The sequence below is a fragment of the Microcaecilia unicolor genome, chromosome 3, assembly GCF_901765095.1.
Source record: "Microcaecilia unicolor chromosome 3, aMicUni1.1, whole genome shotgun sequence".
Taxonomy (NCBI): domain Eukaryota; kingdom Metazoa; phylum Chordata; class Amphibia; order Gymnophiona; family Siphonopidae; genus Microcaecilia; species Microcaecilia unicolor.
Window position 1 is genome coordinate 156280357 of NC_044033.1, and position 18970 is coordinate 156299326.

The window sequence follows — 18970 nt, forward strand, 5'->3', positions numbered from 1 at the left end:
GACATATGGTGACGGAACCGACGAAGGAAGGGTCGATGCTGGATCTAGTGCTCACAAATGGAAGAAGTGTTTCCAATATCCGGGTGGGTGCCCACCTATGTAATAGTGATTATCACACTGTATGGTTTGATATACTGTAAGGGTGAAGGCGGAGTAGTGATCTTACCATTGATCTGTTTTGTGAGCATTTTTATGCACGATATTGTCTCATCAATTACTTTTACTTCATCATTGTGGGTAGGGAGGAGGTACTGGTGCGATGATGGCTGGTTGGGCATGACTCACAATAACACTGCTAGTCAGTTTGCATGTGGCATACCCAGATACTAAGCACTACTAGCATAACTAAGCACTACTAGACATCAACATCCCAGAAGATACAATTAAAATTTAATGCCAAGAAGTGTAGAGTGATGCACTTGGGGGTGCAGAAACCCAAAAGAGAGATACTGAATAGGAGGGGAGAGATTAGTAAGCTCAACTCAGGAGAGAGACCTTGGGGTGTTGGTGTCTGAGGATCTAAAGGTGAAGAAACAATGCGACAAGTCGACAGCCGTAGTCAGAAGGATGCTAGGCTGCATAGAGAGGGGTATAACCAGCAGAAGAAAGGAGGTGTTGTTACCTCTGTACAAGTCGTTGGTGAGGCCCAACTTAGATTATTGTGTTCAGTTTTGGAGGCCATATCTTGCAAAAGATGTAACAAGACTGGAAGTGGTGCAAAGAAAAGCTACAAAAATGGTATGGGATTTGTGTTGCAATTCATACAAGGAGAGACTTGCCGACCTGAACATGTATACCTTGGAGGAAAGGAGAAACAGGAGTGATATGATATAGATGTTCAAATATTTGAAAGGTGTTAATCTGCAAATGAATCTTTTTTTGGAGATGGGAAGGTGGTAGAACTAGAGGACATGAGTTGAGGTTGAAGGGGGGCAGACTCAGGAGTAATGTCACAGAGAGGGTGGTGGAAATGCGGAATGCCCTCCCACGGGAGGTGGTGAAGATGAAAACAGTAGTGGAATTCAAACGTGCGTGGGATAAACACAAAGGAATCCTTTTTAGAAGGAATGGATCCACGGAATCTTAGCAGAGATTAGATGACAACGCTTGTAATTGGGAAGTGAAACTGGTGCTGGGCAGACTTCTACGGTCTACATCTTGATCGTGACTGAATAGATATGGATGGGCTTGAGTGTAAATATTAAGGAATTTCGATGTTAGCTTCAAAGCTTAGTACAAGAAAAGTGCTGGGCAGACTTCTACGGTCTGCGCCCTGAGAATGGCAAGGACAAATCAATCAAACTCGGGTATAAAGTATCACATACCATGTAAAATGAGTTTATCTTGTTGGGCAGACTGGATGGACCGTATAGGTCTTTATCTGTCGTAATTTACTATGTTACTATATGTTATATGTAATCCCATGTCACTTGGTCTCAGAGACCAGCTAAAGTATGTAAGACAGACATTTGTAGCCTTTTCAAATGTAAAAGCTGTGTCTTCCTCTGAGACTTTCTCTCCTCTCTCCTCTCTCTTGATCTCTCTGTTCCCCCCCACCCCCCATCTCCCATCATGCCTGGAGTTTTGCAGGGAATTGAACAATCTCTTTAAGGGGGGAGGGGGTGATACAGAAGTTCAGTGTTCAGGGGACTTGTTTCGTGAGTTTTGGTTTTCTATTTTTGGAGGGATTCAGCTCAGGCCACTGCAAAACAGAGACTGAATATGGTTCAGTCCTCTTGCCCTAGGGGGCGGTGGTGGGGGTGTGATCCCCTCAGCAGCCTTAGGAGAGGAGCAAGTTTCCTGGTTTAGAAGGCAGTGCTCCTTAGGTGTTGATTCTCCTCTGGAGGGAGATGTCCTTCATAATTGCACAAGTTGGGAAGATTCTTGGCACTTCAAAATGGCTAAGATAGGAGTTGGTGTCTGGGGACCCTATTTTAGAGGGCTTACAAAGGGGGCCTCTGTGGCTCAGCAGACAGTGAGACCTGGTAAGGGTAGACCTGCAGGAGCTAAGATGTTCAAACCAGGAATGCTTTCCCTGCTTATCAAGTATACTTCAGAGGCAGGCCTCAGAACAGGAAGCAGTAGGAAACTAAAAATTCTCAAGATGGATGCCTTGGGAGCAGTGGTATTGAGGCAGTGGACAAAGAAATGATATTAAAAGTCTGGTGTTTAAAAAGTTCAATTTTTTACCTTGCAACTAAAGTGAAGGAATGCCAGATGGTTCAGATTATTTTCAATGTCTAGCTTGGCTAAGCCAAAGGTTAGAAAGGTCAGTGAGAAATGAAACTCTGTCCCTTGTGAATGATGAAGGCTAGCTCAACATTTGTATACTATTAGGCATACTGAATAGTTTTGCAAGCAGGCATGAGCCAGACATATGACATATTGTAGTTTAAGGAATAGGCTGAAATACTATTTAGAAGTGCTTAATATGTAGATATTCCTGATGTTTAGATTTGTTTTATAGGGAATTTGATTATGCTTATTTTAGAATATGTATTCTGTGTAGTTAATATGTAGGAAACCTTTTTAAATTCTGTATTACTCTTTGTCTGACTTTCTAAGCAAAACTGTAGTTGAAGAGATCAACATATGGTTTGACTTAGCCATAGTTCTGGCTGATTTGATGTATGGAGCTGATAGGTGAAAAGAGGTCAGGACTAGTCAGCTCTCTTCTCCTTGATTAATTATAGGTAAAATGTAGGAATGGTCTTGAAAGTAATAACTGATATGTATGCCATTAAGTAAGACTGGCCCTTGACCCCTTTAATGAATGCCAGAGTTTAGTTAGCAGTTAGTACTAGGAATATGAGAATAATAAATGTAAGAATATCCATTATCCTCTAAGTGAACCCAGGTTAAGCTATAGATGAGAAATCAATCATAATAACATGTAGGAGTTCTGGAGCCCAAATGTCTAGCTTGAGGGGCCCCCAGGTCATAGGTCAGTTTAGGATGTCTGGAACCTATGTAACTGATATTTGTATAGAGCTGATTGGCTGAGGCAAGATAATCAATCTATTCCTTAACCAATTGGAGAGTAAGGGGGCTAGGCTAGGCTAGATAGAACTGTATTTAAGTGGGAGAAGAAGCAGTTTACGTCAGAAGGAGCTCAGAAGAAAAAGAAGGACAGAAGGAACAGACAGAAGAAGGAGAAGACAGCATAAGAAGAGAAGCAGCTGAGACAGAAGCCACAAAGACACAGAGAGCTGAGAGAGAGACACAGAGAGCTGAGAGAGAGACACAGAGAGCTGAGAGAGAGACAAAGAGAGCTGAGAAAGAGAAGAAGAGACTTAATGCTGATGTTCTACTTTGTTTGCTGGCAAATAAAGAAGATTTCTCTCTCATTCTGGTGTGCTGTCTGACTCCTGAAGTATCATAAATTCATGCATCCATTCCTGCAACAGTATAAAGGAAGACTGATGTCCTTGTTGAAGGTGGTATGGCTTTTTGAGGAGTGTGATGTCTAGAAAGTAAAACCTCAGTAGAATTAGCTTTTGTTATGGGGCAGTGTTTGAGGGCCAGGGAAAAAGTACAGGGCAGAGCCCATTTATTACCTCTTTAGAACCTCCGCTGGGGACTTGGTGATCACGGCATTGGCCAGACAGCTCTTGGGGCTGTGGATGCAGAGAGCTAGACAGCAGGTTTTGTTTGTGAGCAGGCTGCGCCTGAGAGAAGACCTGGAGAAACTGGTAATGGTTTGGATGAGATTAAGCCTCAAAGATGCCTGAGTAGGCTCAGGGGTGGCTCATGTTCTGGATCAAGCAAAGCAGGTTTCAGGGCACACAGTGATAGTGCCAGGACGAAAGCAAGTTTGCATATGCCCTATAGCAACTGCCTTGTCTTTCCTGCTATGATTCCTCCAAAAAGGGAGTCATTGGAGATCCCGCTGGATAGATTACTGTAATTGTAAGCAGTTCCTCCTATGCCAAAGGTGTAAGGCAAGGGCAGATGCTTCTGATGCCTCAGGGGTCCACGGAAAAAGGGAAATGGGACTTGATATACCGCCTTTCTGAGGTTTTTGCAACTACATTCAAAGCGGTTTACATATATTCAGGTACTTATTTTGTACCAGGGGCAATGAAGGGTTAAGTGACTTGCCCAGAGTCACAAGGAGCTGCAGTGGGAATTGAACTCAGTTCCCCAGGATCAAAGTCCACTGCACTAACCACTAGGCTACTCCAAGTTTGGATATAAAGAGTGTTATTTTGGCTAATCTAGCTTAGTGTTCTGGGTTCCAGATCCTAAAAAGAGATTGGAAACTGGAGTTTCCTGGATCACCACTGCAGGGAGGAATGGCAGTGAATTGTCAAAGAAGGTGTTTTTTTCCTCCTCTGCCAGTGGGGGACAGTCCAACTTGAGACTTTGTGGCAACAAAGAAGAAGACATAGTCCCCTCAATTTTTAAATTTATTTTTATTTATTTATTAAGATTTATTTACCGCCTTTTTGAAGGAATTCACTCAAAGTGGTGTACAGTAAGAATAGATCAAACATGAGCAATAGGCAGTTATAGCAGTAAAAATATTCAAATAACACAAAGTATGGCGTGGGGGGGCATAGTCGAATGCAAACGCCTATCTCCATGGGCGTTTATCTCCGAGAACGGGTCCGTGAAGGGGCGGGCCAAACCGTATTTTTGAAAAATGGACGTTTTTGAGCTGGGCGTTTGTTTTTTTTTAGCGATAATGGAAATTAAAAACGCCCAGCTCAAAAACATCCTAATCCGAGCCATTTGGTCGTGGGAGGGGCCAGGATTCGTAGTACACTGGCCCCCCTGATATGCCAGGACACCAACTGGGCACCCTAGGTCAGTGCAGTGGGCTTCAGAAAAAGCTCCCACATGCATAGCTCCCTTACCACGGGTGCTGAGCTCCCAACCCCCCTCCCCCAAAACCCACTACCCACAAATGTAGAACACTATCATAGCTCTTAGCGGTGAAGGGGGCACCTACATGTGGGTACAGTGGGTTTTGGAGGCCTCCCATTTACCAGCACAAGTGTTACAGGTAGGGGGGGATGGGCCTGTGTTCACCTGGCTGAAGTGCACTGCGGTACCCACTAAAAGTGCTCCAGGGACCTGCATATACGCAGGCCTCTAGGACTTGTTGCTGCTGTATAACATTGGCACACCAGTTGACACCTGAAGACTAATCTCTCCAAAAACGTCCTTTATTGGAATAACCGCGTTTACTCAGTTAACTGCAGATCAGAGGTTTTGCCCCACTGGCAACGAGTCTCCCTGGTACTGAGATTAGCAGTAGGTCAGAGCTGGCAGAATGCTGTACAATGCCCTCTTTCAGCCACATTCAAGGTAAGAACTAAGTTCTCTAACGTGGCTACCACAGGAAAGGGAACTAAAACTGGCTTACAAAAATGGCCACTACCGCATGGACTACAACAGGAAACACAACAGGGCACACTCTGACCCAGTAGGCAGGGGGAAAAGCACCATGGGAGAAGAGCCTACCAACATCGTGAGACTGTAACACAAGCTAATGAAATCACGGAGCCCAATACCCTACACCCACCACAATGCAATGTTGATGTGACCCTGTACTGCACCCGAGAGCCACATCTGACCCAGGGAAAGGCTGTGACAGGATCGAACACATTCTGCTGTCATGGAGGTGGGTACAGCATTTGAGGCTGGCATACAGGCTGGAAAAAAGTTTTTAAAGTGGGGTTTTTTTGGTGGGAGGGGGTTAGTGACCACTGGGGGAGTCCGGGGAGGTCATCCCCGATTCCCTCCAGTGGTCATCTGGGCAGTTCGGGCACTTTTTTGGGACTTGTTTGTGAGAAAAAAGGGTCCAAAAAAAGTGACCCAAAATCGAGGTCAAAACGCCTTTTTTTTTCCGATTATCAGCTAAAGACGCCCATCTCTCCTCAGCTGATAGCCACGCCCCAGTCCCGCCTCCACCACGCCTCCGACATGCCCCCATCAACTTTATTCATTTCCGCGACGGAGTGCAGTTGGAAACGCTCAAAATCGGCTTTCGATTATACCGATTTGGGCGCTTTTGCGAGAAAAACGCCCATCTCCCGATTTGGGTCGAAATATAAGTGTTTTTCTTTTTCGATTATAAGCTAGATAGTATACTACTTACAATGTCAACACAATACGTAATAGAACATTTTAATTGATAGTAAATTTTAGTCAAATGAGTGGCGTTCCACTGGCCTGGATGCTTTGTTGCAGCAAAAGGGCACAAACCCCCTGGAAGGGGGGTCCTCTGTATGTTTTCTGTCATGACTAGCCGTTGAGCCCGTTAAAACGGGCTACTATTGGAATGGGGGTTTTTCAAGGCCCCCCCCCCCCCCCCGAGGTCGCCGCCACCCCTCCATCCGGCCCGGGCCCTCTGTTCGCTATTAATTCAACTTACATCGCCGCAGCACGCAGATCAGCTGAGCCCCCGTCGGCCTGACCTTCCTTCTCTGCCCTCTTGTGACGTACCGTCGGCGAGGGCGGGACACAGGCAGGGAAGGAAGGCCGACCGGAGCTCAGCTGATCTGCGTGCTGCCGAGATGTAAGTTGAATTAATTGCGATCAGAGGGCCCGGGCCGGGTGGAGGGGTGGCGGCGGCAACTCGGGCGGGGGGGGGGGGGGATTACTGGTGGCGGCGACCTCGGTGGGGGGGAGCGCAGTTTCCCTCTCTGTCCCGCCCTCGTCATCACGTATTGACATGAGGGCGGGACAAAGAGGGAAGTCTCTACTGCGCATTTTGCGAGTGAGTTCGGTCACTCGCCGTTTATATGTTTGATAACTTCTTCAGCAAGCTTCTTGCCAAATTGCATCGCACTAGGCACAGATTGTTTGGGTAATACCAGATTCATCCAAGAGCTGTGGTACATGGACTTGGTCATGTTCAGGATGGGAGATAGTTGTGGCATCCATACAAGAGAGGTCTTCTTGTTCAACATGTTTCCTTTCTGTCTTATAGTTTTGATCCTGGAGAGATTTCAGCAGAGGCATAAGGAGTACACAGTGGTCCTTTTGACAATTGGACTTCAGGCACAAGAGCAATATGTTTTCCATTATGTAGCTTCCCACTATTCCAGAACCTGTGGTATAACTGTGTCCATCAACCAGCAGATAGAGATAGAGAACTGAAAACTGAGCTGAGGCATTATCTCTCTTGGCATCCAGTACAGCTCCTTGGTATATTTTGTCTCCAACAGCTGGATGGAAACACTTTTTAGCCTCTGGTTCTGAGTGCTTTACTCCTTGTCCAGTTGGTCAGCTGATTCCTGCAAATTTACTTCCTCTCTTCCTTCATCTCTCCCCTGTTTCCTATGGAGCTCTCCTTTTCCAGCACAACAACCTTTAAAAAAAAAGAAAGAAGGAGAATGAAAGAGGTTTGCTGGAGAGCTGGAACAGAGTATCAGTCTTCAGCCTTTCTCACTAACTTGGTGAAAGAACTGGGAGAAAATAAGCCACATCGGGTGCTGGAGGATAAGCTGAAAACCTCTGGTCGTCAATCTTAATTTCGAGACAGCAGAAGGTACCGTATTCGTCGTCAACAATATGGTCAGAAAAGAAGTCCTGCTTTCCGGCACGCCAGTCTTCCTTTTGTGCGGACAGGAAGTTCTCCTTTCAGTCAGCTGGAGTGCCCAATGTATCCAGAGCTTCGCAGTGATGCATGGCTGGGTCCACTCTTCTCTTCCTTCAGAGGGAGGCATCTTAAGGAGTTTTGGGAGGAGTGGGACAAAATCACATCAGACCAGTGTATTCTGGATATTCTTGCAGAAGCTTACAATTTGGAGTTCTCCTGCCTGGTTGTTCTTCTCTTCTTGCAGTCTCCTTGTCAAAAAGGAACCAAGACAGTTGAGGTTCAGACCACTGTAGGTTCATGGCTTGTACTTCCAGTTCAGGGTTTTGCCCTTTTTGGTCTCACCATGGCTCCAAGAATGTTTACCAAGGTTATGGTGGAGGAGTGGCCTAGTGGTTAGGGTGGTGGACTTTGGTCATGGGGAACTGAGGAACTGAGTTCGATTCCCGGCACAGGCAGCTCCTTGTGACTCTGGGCAAGTCACTTAACCCTCCATTGCCTGCCATGAGTGGGAAAGCACGGCGTACAAATGTAATAAAAATAAACAAATAAATAAAAATGGTGGTGGTGGCGGCAACATCATCATTCCTTCGGCACCAGGGAATCACCCATATCTTGGCTATTGGCTCATTCATGCGTCGTCCTATTCGGACAGTGTGGCAGCAACAGACAAAGTTGTCCATCTTCTGCAGTTGGGTTGGGTGATCAATTTTGAGAAGAGTAGACTAACTCCATTGCAGATGCTGGCGTATCTGGTTGTTCTATTTGACACAGCCTGGGAGAGGATCTTCCTCGCGGAGTGCAGGAGGTAGAAGCTGATTCAACAGATTCGTCTTCTCCTCAATCAAGGCAGGCCCGTGGTCAGTGAGATTGGCAATGGAAGTGGTGCCATGGGCAAGGGCTCCTATGCAGCCATTACAGAATCTCTTCTCAGCTGCTGGTCTCCGGTGTCACAGAAGTACAACCTTCATCTTGGATGCTGGTTGCCTGACAGAGTTTGCAGTGGTGGTTGTCGCCAGGAATTTAACTGTCTGAACTCCCGGTCCGATAGCACAATGGGAGGTGGTGACAATGGATGCCAGCAAGTCAGGCTGGGGAGTGCATTACAAGTTCCATCTGGCACAGGTCACCTGGAAGGACTGGTCAATAAATCACTTGGAGCTCAGAGCAGTGCAGAATGACTTAAGTGAACGCTCCATTTCTGGTGGGGGCCCCGGTCCGAGTTTTCTTCGACAGTGCGACAGCAGTGGCATATATCAACAAACAAGGTGGGACCCACAGTTGTATGATGGCGGTGGAGGCAGCCTTCCTCATGAGTTGGATAAAGACCTCTGCTTGTCGGCAGCTCACATTGCGGGGTCTATGAATGTGGAGATGGACTTTCTCAGCAGGCACTCCTTGGACACGGGAGAATGGGAAATATCCAGCCAGGCGTTTCAGCTGATGATGGACTGATGAGGTTCTCTGCTTCTGGGCTTAATGGCAATGAAAAGGAATGCCCAAGTTCTTCAGGATTGCATTATACTGGGCTTGAAAAATTCTAGTAGCCCCAAATTGTCCATGGAGGCCATGGTATGTCGACCTAATTCAACTGCTGTACAGGGGTCCTCTCTGTCTTCCGTGGCTACATGGCCTACTGAAGCAACATGCAGTTCTCATGGAGGATCCGTGCCCCTTTGGTCTTATGGCTTGGCCATTGAAAGGGCTCAGTTGAGACTAAAAGGTTATTCTGGTTCAGTCATTGCTACGTTGCTTCAGGCTCAGAATGCTCTACATCTGCCTTCTACTCACTTCACCACATCAGATCCATTCATCCCTTCCTTTCTCCCTTCTCTGTCCATGCCCCTATCTTGGCTTTAGTAATCTCCCGCATTGACTACTGTAATTCTTTGTATGCTGGACTCTTTATGCTGTATCTCGAGCACTAGCTTCTGGTTTCATCACATATCCATTATAAATTACTGTTGTTGGTCTTTAAATATCAGCTTCCTGCATCCCCTGCTTTCTTAGACAGCATTCTGATCCCTTATTCCCCTGCACATGCGCTGTGCTCTGCTTCTGATAATCTTCTCTGTATTTCTTCTCTTTTGGTCTTGTAACTGTCCTCCACTCGAGATTCTGCTTTCAGTTTCCTTGGCCCAAAGCTTTGGAACTCCCTCCCTTTCTCTCTCAGAACCCCTATGTCGCTGCAAGCTTTCAAGAGATACAACAGAGGTGGAGTAAAGATTTAGGGATACCAATTGACATGATAAAGATAGCCCAATTGACAGGACGCACTATGTCGGGGACGATTAGCGCTGAACTTCGTGAAAGTAATTTTAGAGTGACACACAGAGCTTATTTTACACAAGAACGCCTATTCAAAATAGGAGGAATTGATTCCCCGATTTGTAGGAATTGTCAATTAACAATAAATTCATTTATGCATGGGATGTGGGAGTGTACGCAAGTCCAAGCTTTCTGGAACTCAGTGATTTCTTATATGGAGAACCTGGGGGGCAGAACGATTAAAAGATTCCTTCTGGATAAATATGAATATTTTGGTCCCCCCAAAAAATATTTTAAAATGCTAATTAGGAAGGCAGCGATGTTAGGTAAGCGAACTATACTAGGAAAATGGATTAGTGATCAAATCCCCTCATATTGGCACTGGAGGAATAAGCTACAATGCGCTAATGCTACTAGAACAAAGATATGCCAGTCTAACTTTTAAACGAAAGAAAACATTTCTGGCTATTTGGGATAAATATATCCAATTCTTGTCACACAAAGCCCGTAGTCAAGTATTGAATTCGTTTAATGTACAGGTAAGCGGGGAACAGAGGACATAGGAGGGACAAAGAAGCCCAGATGGCACGGTCGACACTGCCTGGAGTGAGTCCAGAGAATCACGGAGGATTGGATGAGGCAGAGCTAACAAGGGGGAGGGGAGGGATGGAAGGACAAGGAAGATCAGAGAGGGGAGAACTGGGAGGGAAAGGGAGGTTTGGGAAGGGGAAGGAACGGGATTTACAACACGAGTCTTTGAAAAAAGGTTGATGATGTCATTAGTCTGCAGACTTTCAAGGTTTTTGTGCAAGCTAAGGGTGGATTGCCCTACTTTTGATAATCATCAATCAAACTGAAGATGGTTCGAGAAAGAGGGGGGAGGGAGAAGTATAAAACCTTGACAACAAGACAGACGAAATGTATAGAAGGGTACAAACGAGGAATTACTCAAATGTTCTTATACAACAGTTTAATTGGTGTTTATTCGTTTGTTCTTCAATAAAAACTATTGAAATATTAAACGCAAAATAGAGGGGAAGTGGCACCACTCCGCTTGTAGCTGCTCCATTATACAAACCCACAAGTGTAAGTGCCACCTATTAAGTAGTGAGGCTGCAATTTTAATTTGGTTTCATTTTGGAGGAGGAAATAAACTAGAAGGGATTAAGAAAGATGACTCCCTTAATCCCTCAAGTAAAACTGTGATAGAAACAAGCACACATAAGCACCGCCATGCTGGGAAAAGACTAAAGGTCCATCAAGCCCAGCACTCTGTCCCCGACAGCGGCCAATCCAGGCCCCAAGAACCTGGCAAAAACCCAAAATTTAATAACGATCAATGGACTTTCCTTCAGGAATCTATCCAGAACCCCCTTTAAACTCAGCAAGACCAGCTGCCATCACTACCTTCTCCAGCAATGAGTTCCAGAGTCTGTCTACGCGCTGAGTAAAGAAAAACTTTCTCCAATTTGTTTTAAACCTACCACATTCTAATTTCATCTTGTGTCCCCTGGTTCTATTATTGTTAGAAAGTGTAAACAAACACTTCACATCAGTCCGCTCTACCCCACTCATTATTTTGTGGACCTCTATCATATCACCCCTCAGCCACATTTTCTCTAGGCTAAAGAGTCCTAGCCGTCTTAACCTCTCCTCATAGGGTAGTCATCCCATCCCTTTTATCATTTTTGTCGCCCTTCTCTGCACCTTCTCCAATTCCTTTATATCTTTTTTGAGTTGAGGCGACCAGAACTGAACACAATACTCCAGGTGCGGTCGCACCATGGAGCGATATAAAGGCATTATAACATCCTCATGTTTGTTTTCCATCCCTTTTCTAATAATACTCAACATTCTGTTTGCCTTCTTAGCCACCGCAGCACATTGAGCTGAAGATTTCAATGTCCTATCCACAATGACTCCCAGATCCCTTTCTTGGTCCGTAACTCCTAAAGCGGAACCTTGCATAACATAGCTGTAATTCGGGTTCCTCCTTCCCACATGCATCACTTTGCACTTGTCAACGTTGAACTTCATCTGCCATTTGGACGGCCAATCCCCCAGTCTCATGAGGTCTTCTTGTAATCTTCACACTCCTCCCGCAACGAGACGACCCTGGATAACTTTGTGTCATCTGCGAATTGAATTACCTCACTAGTTACTCCCATCTCAAGGTCATTTATAAATATGTTAAAAAGCAGCGGTCCCAGCACAGACCCCTGAGGGACCCCACTAACTACCCTTCTATGTAGAAATTGTTTTCCATACACATGTAATCCCTTGAACTCTCTGCATGCAGTGGATCTCCATGTATACATAGCAGCTTTCTGAAATCACTAATAACATATGTATTCAATATACGTGAGTAGATGCTGCTATTTGTATATGGATATGTTTCTAAAATGATGGTCTTAGTCATTACCTTTTTCTCCTCTCAAAGTGTCCTCCTTCACTGGAAACCCTATCATGGTATTTTAATGCGCTTCTAACAGCATTTTGGGATACAATTATATGGAAAGGATTCTTTGAAATATCCTCTCAGAATATGTTTCAGCATGCTGATCTTTAGGATAGTGAGTTGCCAGTGAGCAGGCAGATTTTAGGATCAAGGAGACATTTCTTTTGCTATTTTGTCAGCTGCTGGTAGTTTATAATTTTGGAAACGAATTCCCTGTGCCATGAAACTCAATGTATAAATAATAATAAAAGGCTGCAGCAACTGATAGTGATGGTTAAACCTTTTGTTCCACTGCAGTGCTCTCAGTTGCTTGATGACAACCTGAAAGAAGACTTCTTTGAAGAGATATCAGAGGAGTACGAGGACATTCGCCAAGACCACTATGAGACTCTCAAGGTAGATGTGATGAGTGGTGACCTTTTGCTCTTGGGTTTTATTCAAGTATAGGAAGCCCTATGACAAACTGGTTCCTGAAAACTTGTCTTTAAATCAAATTGTAACTCAAAACTGACTGTCGCATAAAAATATTCATATATATGGAGGATTTGTTCCAGCACCAAGTCCTTATACTTTATTTTGACAAAATAACCTGGAATTCATAATTTTTATGTGCTAGAAATGAGAATAAAATTGACCAGAGAGATTCAGCAAGACAACATGCCTAAAAGGTATTTCATTGAACACATTACAAACTGTTTTTCTTTCATACTACTTCTACTACTATTTGACATTTATAGAGCGCTACTAGGGTTACGCAGCGCTGTACAATAAACAAAGAATGACGGTCCCTGCTCAAAGGAGCTTACAATCTAGAGGACAAGATGGACAAGGAGAGCAGACAAGCAATAATTGGAGTAGACAATAAAATAACTATTACCAAAGCAGGCTTACGAGTCTGAACATAGCATTCATGATGACTTCAGTTGTAGAAACTAGACAAGTTCTGTAGCCTCCCTTTCCTCCCGACATCAGTGTCTATCCTGCACCATCACACTAGACATCTGCTGTACTCTGATATTAGCACACTGACCATAAAAATTGAAACATTCATTATAATGTGGTTTACTAAGTGTCAGTAAACATCTTAAGTATGGGGTGTTCTCCGAGGACAAGCAGGCTGCTTGTTCTCACTGATGGGTGACGTCCACGGCAGCCCCTCCAATCGGAATCTTCACTAGCAAAAGCCTTGCTAGCCCTCGCGCGCCGATGCGCACCGCGCATGCGTGGCCGTCTTCCCGCCCGAAACCGGCTCGTGCCGGCCAGTCTTCTTTTCTCCGCGCTCGGTACGGTTGTGTTTGCCGTTCGTGCCCCGAAAAGTCGACCCGCGTGGCGTTTTCGACTCGTTTCCGTGAGAAACTTTGTAAATTGTTTCGGAAAGACCTCTTTTGGTTTTCCCTTCCTGTACTTCGTGTTTTTCGCCCCGGTAAGTTTTCTTTCGTCGTGGGGTAGGCCTTTATTAGGCCCCGGTCGAAATTTCCTTTCCGCTATTTTTCTGGTGCCAAATTTCGCAATTTCGACTTTTGATCTCGCCGGCGTGATTTTTCCGCCCATGACATCGAAGCCTTCCAGCAGCTTCAAGAAGTGCACCCAGTGCGCCCGGGTAATCTCGCTCACTGACAGGCACGCGTCGTGTCTTCAGTGTCTGGGGGCTGGGCACCGCCCTCAGGCCTGTAGTCTGTGTTCCCTTTTACAAAAGCGGACTCAGGTAGCGAGGTTAGCCCAGTGGAACATTTTGTTCTCGAGCTCTTCGTCGGCATCGGCACTGGGGGTATCGAGTGCATCGACGTCTTCAGCGTCCAGACCTTCATCCTCGGCTGCCAGTGCATCGAGTGCATCGAGGCATCGACCCTCTGCATCGGCGCTGAGACATCGGACGACTGTATCGACGTCGGTGGTACCGGGACCATCGTCTGCTGATGTCGTCGGACGGTGGTGCTTCGTCTGGAGTGCAGGTGAGGGCTGTCCATTCCCCTGCTGGTGGCGGTGAGCCTTCGGGTGGGTCTCCCCCTACCCTGAGGGCTCCTGCGGTACAGCCCCCCCGAGACCGACCCTCTTTGTCTCGGCCCCGAGGAAGAGACGGCTGGATTCTACGTCCTCCTCGTCGGTGCCGGGAAGCTCCGGTGACATGCTTCGGAAGAAGTCGAAGAAGCATCGACACCGGTCCCCTTCCCGCGTCGGCACCGAGAGCTCTGGGTCGCCGAGGGAGTCGGCACCCAGCAGCATCGGCACCGAGAGGACCGCTCACCCTCTGTTCAGAGGTGTCGATGCGCTCCACTCTGGACAGGCCGGAACAGCCTCCACGCCCGGAACAGGTTCTGACGTCGACGCCTTAATCGACTTCCCTGCCTTTTTCTGCAGTCCGCTCTGAACGAGAGCCTCCGGGCCGTTCTCCCAGAGATTCTGGGAGAGCTGCTGCGCCCTACCCCTCCGGTACTGGCGTTGCTTGCGCCACCGGGTACCAGTCGAGCGTGGCGCCGGCTGGTCCATCGCCCGTGGTGAGGGTCGCCGGCGTCGGTGCCGCTTGCGGTACCGACTGCCGTCACCTCCCAGGAAGGCTCCCCGACTATGTCGCGGAGGGAGCTTCGCCGATGCGGGCCAGGGAGTCTACCTCTCGACGCCCCCATTGTGGACGTGGTTCCACAGAGTCGAGCCGGGCGCGGTTGCAGACACAGGTTCGTGAACTTGTGTCTGACACCGAGGGTGAGGCCTCGTGGGAGGAAGAGGAAGACATCAGATATTTCTCTGACGAGGAGTCTGAGGGCCTTCCCTCTGATCCCACTCCCTCTCCTGAAAGACAGCTTTTCTCCTCCTGAGAGTCTGTCTTTTCGCTTCCTTTGTCCGGGAGATGTCTACGGCCATCCCCTTCCCGGTGGTTGTGGAGGACGAGCCAGGGCTGAAATGTTTGAGCTCCTGGACTATCCTTCTCCGCCTAAGGAAGCGTCCACAGTACCCATGCACCATGCCCTGAAAAAGACATTGCTGGCGAACTGGACCAAGCCTCTAACTATCCCACATTCCCAAGAAGATCGAGTCCCAGTACCGGATCCATGGGGACCCAGAGCTGATGCGCACCCAGTTGCCTCATGACTCTGGAGTTGTGGATTTGGCCCTAAAGAAGGCTAAGAGTTCTAGGGAGCATGCTTCGGCGCCCCGGGCAAAGACTCTAGAACCTTAGACTCCTTTGGGAGGAAGGCCTACCATTCTTCTATGCTCGTGGCCAAAATTCAGTCCTACCAGCTCTACACGAGCATACATATGCGGAACAATGTGCGGGCAGTGGCGGGCTTGGTGGATGCGCTCCCCCCTGAGCAAGCCAAGCCTTTTCAGGAGGTGGTCAGGCAGCTGAAGGCGTGCAGAAAATTCCTGCCAGAGGGGTGTATGACACCTTTGATGTTGCGTCCAGGGCCGCTGCTCAAGGTGTGGTGATGCGCAGGCTCTCATGGCTGCGTGCCTCCGACCTGGAGAACAGACTCCAGCAGCGATTGCGGACTCGCCTTGCCGTGCGGATAACATTTTTGGAGAGAAAGTCGAACAGGTGGTAGAGCAGCTCCACCAGCGGGATACGCATTCTACAAGTTCTCCCGCCTGCAGCCTTCAGCATCTACCTCTACAGGTAGAAGATTTTTTTGGGGAAGGAAGACTGTTCCCCTACTCTTCTGGCAAGCGTAGGTACAATCCTCCTTCTCGACAGCCTGTGGCCCAGGCTAAGCCCCACGCGCTCGCTCTCGTCAGCAGCGTGCGACTCAGCAAGGCCCCTCGGTTCCCAGCAAAAGCAAGGGACGAGCTTTTGACTGGCTCCAGCAGAGCATAGCCGACATCCAAGTGTCAGTGCCGGGCGACCTGCCAGTCGGAGGGAGGTTGAAAGCTTTTCCACCAAAGTGGGCCTCTCGTAACCTCCGATCAGTGGGTTCTTCAAATAGTCCGGCAAGGATATACCCTCAATTTGGCCTCAAAACCTCCAAATTGTCCACCGGGAGCTCAGTCTTACAGCTTCCAGCACAAGCAGGTACTTGCAGAGGAACTCTCCCGCCCTTCTCAACGCCAATGCGGTCGAGCCCGTACCACCCGGGGAAGAAGGGCTGGGATTCTATTCCAGGTACTTCCTTGTGGAAAAGAAAACGGGGATGCGTCCCATCCTAGACCTAAGGGCCCTGAACAAATATCTCGTAAAAGAAAAGTTCAGGATGCTTTCCCTGGGCACCTTCCTTCCATGATTCAGGAAAACGATTGGCTATGCTCTCTGGACTTGAAGGATGCCTACATGCACATCCCGATACTGCCAGCTTCACAGACAGTATCTGCGATTTCAGCTGGGCGCACTCGCCTCTGCGCCCAGGGTGTTCACAAAGTGCTTGGCTGTAGTAGCAGCGTCACTTCGCAGACTGGGGGTACACGTGTTCCTATATCTCGACGATTGCTGGTGAAGAACAAATCCGAGGCAGGAGCCCTGCAGTCCATGCAGATGACTATTCGCCTCCTGGAGCTACTGGGATTTGTGATAAATTACCCAATAGTCCCATCTTCTCCCAGTGCAGAATCTCGAATTCATAGGAGCTCTGCTGATTCTCGGACAGCTCGTGCCTATCTCCAGAGGCGAGAACCAACAACTTGTTGTCCCTCGTCTCGCGGGTGCGAGCGTCACAGCATCACAGCTCGGCAGATGTTGAGATTGCTTGGCCACATGGCCTCCACAGTTCATGTGACACCCCATGGCCCGCCTTCACATGAGATCTGCTCAATGGACCCTAGCTTCCCAGTGGTTTCAGGCTGCTGGGGATCTAGAAGACGTGATCCACCTGTCCACGAGTTTTCTCAAATCCCTGTATTGGTGGACGATTTGGTCCAATTTGCCTCTGGGACGTCCTTCCAAATTCCTCAGCCACAAAAAGTGCTGACCACGGATGCGTCTCTCCTGGGATGGGGAGCTCATGTCGATTGGGCTTCACACCCAAGGCAGCTGGTCCCTCCAGGAACGCGATCTGCAGATCAATCTCCTGGAGTTGCGAGCGATCTGGAACGCTCTGAAGGCTTTCAGAGATCGGCTGTCCCACCAAATTATCCAAATTCAGACAGACAACCAGGTTGCCATGTATTACGTCAACAAGCAGGGGGGCACCGGATCTCGCCCCCTGTGTCAGGAAGCCGTCAGCATGTGGCTCTGGGCTCGCCGTCACGGCATGGTGCTCCAAGCCACATATCTGGCAGGCGTAAACAACAGTCTGGCCGACAGGTTGAGCAGGATTATGCAACCTCACGAGTGGTCGCTCAATTCTCGTGTAGTGCGACAGATCTTCCAGGTGTGGGGCACCCCCTTGGTGGATCTCTTCGCATCTCGAGCCAACCACAAAGTCCCTCAGTTCTGTTCCAGGCTTCAGGCCCACGGCAGACTGGCATCGGATGCCTTCCTCCTGGACTGGGGGGAGGGTCTGCTGTATGCCTATCCTCCCATACCTCTGGGGGGGAAGACTTTGTTGAAACTCAAGCAAGACCGAGGCACCATGATTCTGATTGCTCCTTTTTGGCCGCGTCAGATCTGGTTCCTTCTTCTTCTGGAGTTGTCCTCCGAAGAACCGTGGAGATTGGAGTGTTTTCCGACCCTCATCACACAGGACGAAGGGGCGCTTCTGCATCCCAGCCTCCGGTCCCTGGCTCTCACGGCCTGGATGTTGAGAGCGTAGACTTTGCCTCTTTGGGTCTGTCAGAAGGTGTCTCCCGCATCTTGCTTGCTTCCAGGAAAGATTCCACTAAGAGGAGTTACTTCTTTTTATGGAGGAGGTTTGCCGTCTGGTGTGACAGCAAGGCCCTAGATCCTCGCTCTTGTCCTACACAGACCCTGCTTGAATACCTTCTGCACTTGTCTGAGTCCGGTCTCAAGACTAACTCTGTAAGGGTTCACCTTAGTGCGATCAGTGCATACCATTACCGTGTGGAAGGTAAGCCGATCTCAGGACAGCCTTTAGTTGTTCGCTTCATGAGAGGTTTGCTTTTGTCAAAGCCCCCTGTCAAGCCTCCTACAGTGTCATGGGATCTCAATGTCGTTCTCACCCAGCTGATGAAACCTCCTTTTCAGCCACTGAACTCCTGCCATTTGAAGTACTGACCTGGAAGGTTCATTTTCTTGGTGGCAGTTACTATCAGCTCGTAGAGTCAGTGAGCTTCAGGCCTTGGAATACCCCAGGCCCCTTACACCAAAATTTCATCATACAGAGTAAGTCCTCCGCGCACTCACCCTATAGTTCTTGCCAAAGGTTTGTGTCCGGAGTTTCCATTCTTAACCATCATTGTCTTGCCAACATTCTTTCCCCGTCCTCATATCCGCCCTGCTGAACGTCAGCTGCACACATTGGACTGCAAAAGAGCATTGGCCTTCTATTGGAGCGGACACAGCCCAACAGACAGTCCGCCCAATTGTTTGTTTCTTTTGATTCCCAACAGGAGGGGAAGTGGCTGTAGGAAAACGCACCATATCCAATTGGCTAGCAGATTGCATTCCTTCACTTACGCCCAGGCTGGGCTGGCTCTTGAGGGTCATGTCACGAGCTCATAATGTTAGAGCCATGGCTGCGTCGGTAGCCCACTTGAAGTCAGCCTCTATTGAAGAAATTTGCAAAGCTGCGACGTGGTCATCTGTCCACACATTCACATCTCATTACTGCCTGCAGCAGGATACCCGACGCAACAGTCGGTTCAGGCAG

General features: G+C 48.0%; 1 protein-coding gene across 1 annotated transcript in view; it reads left to right on the forward strand.

Moving 5' to 3' along the window:
* MTR (5-methyltetrahydrofolate-homocysteine methyltransferase) overlaps positions 1 to 18970 on the forward strand; it is a 345546-nt gene that overhangs the window by 241482 nt on the left and 85094 nt on the right. Inside the window, 1 exon segment of the mRNA XM_030196515.1 lies at positions 12573 to 12671. Coding sequence (XP_030052375.1) covers positions 12573 to 12671 — 99 coding nt within the window.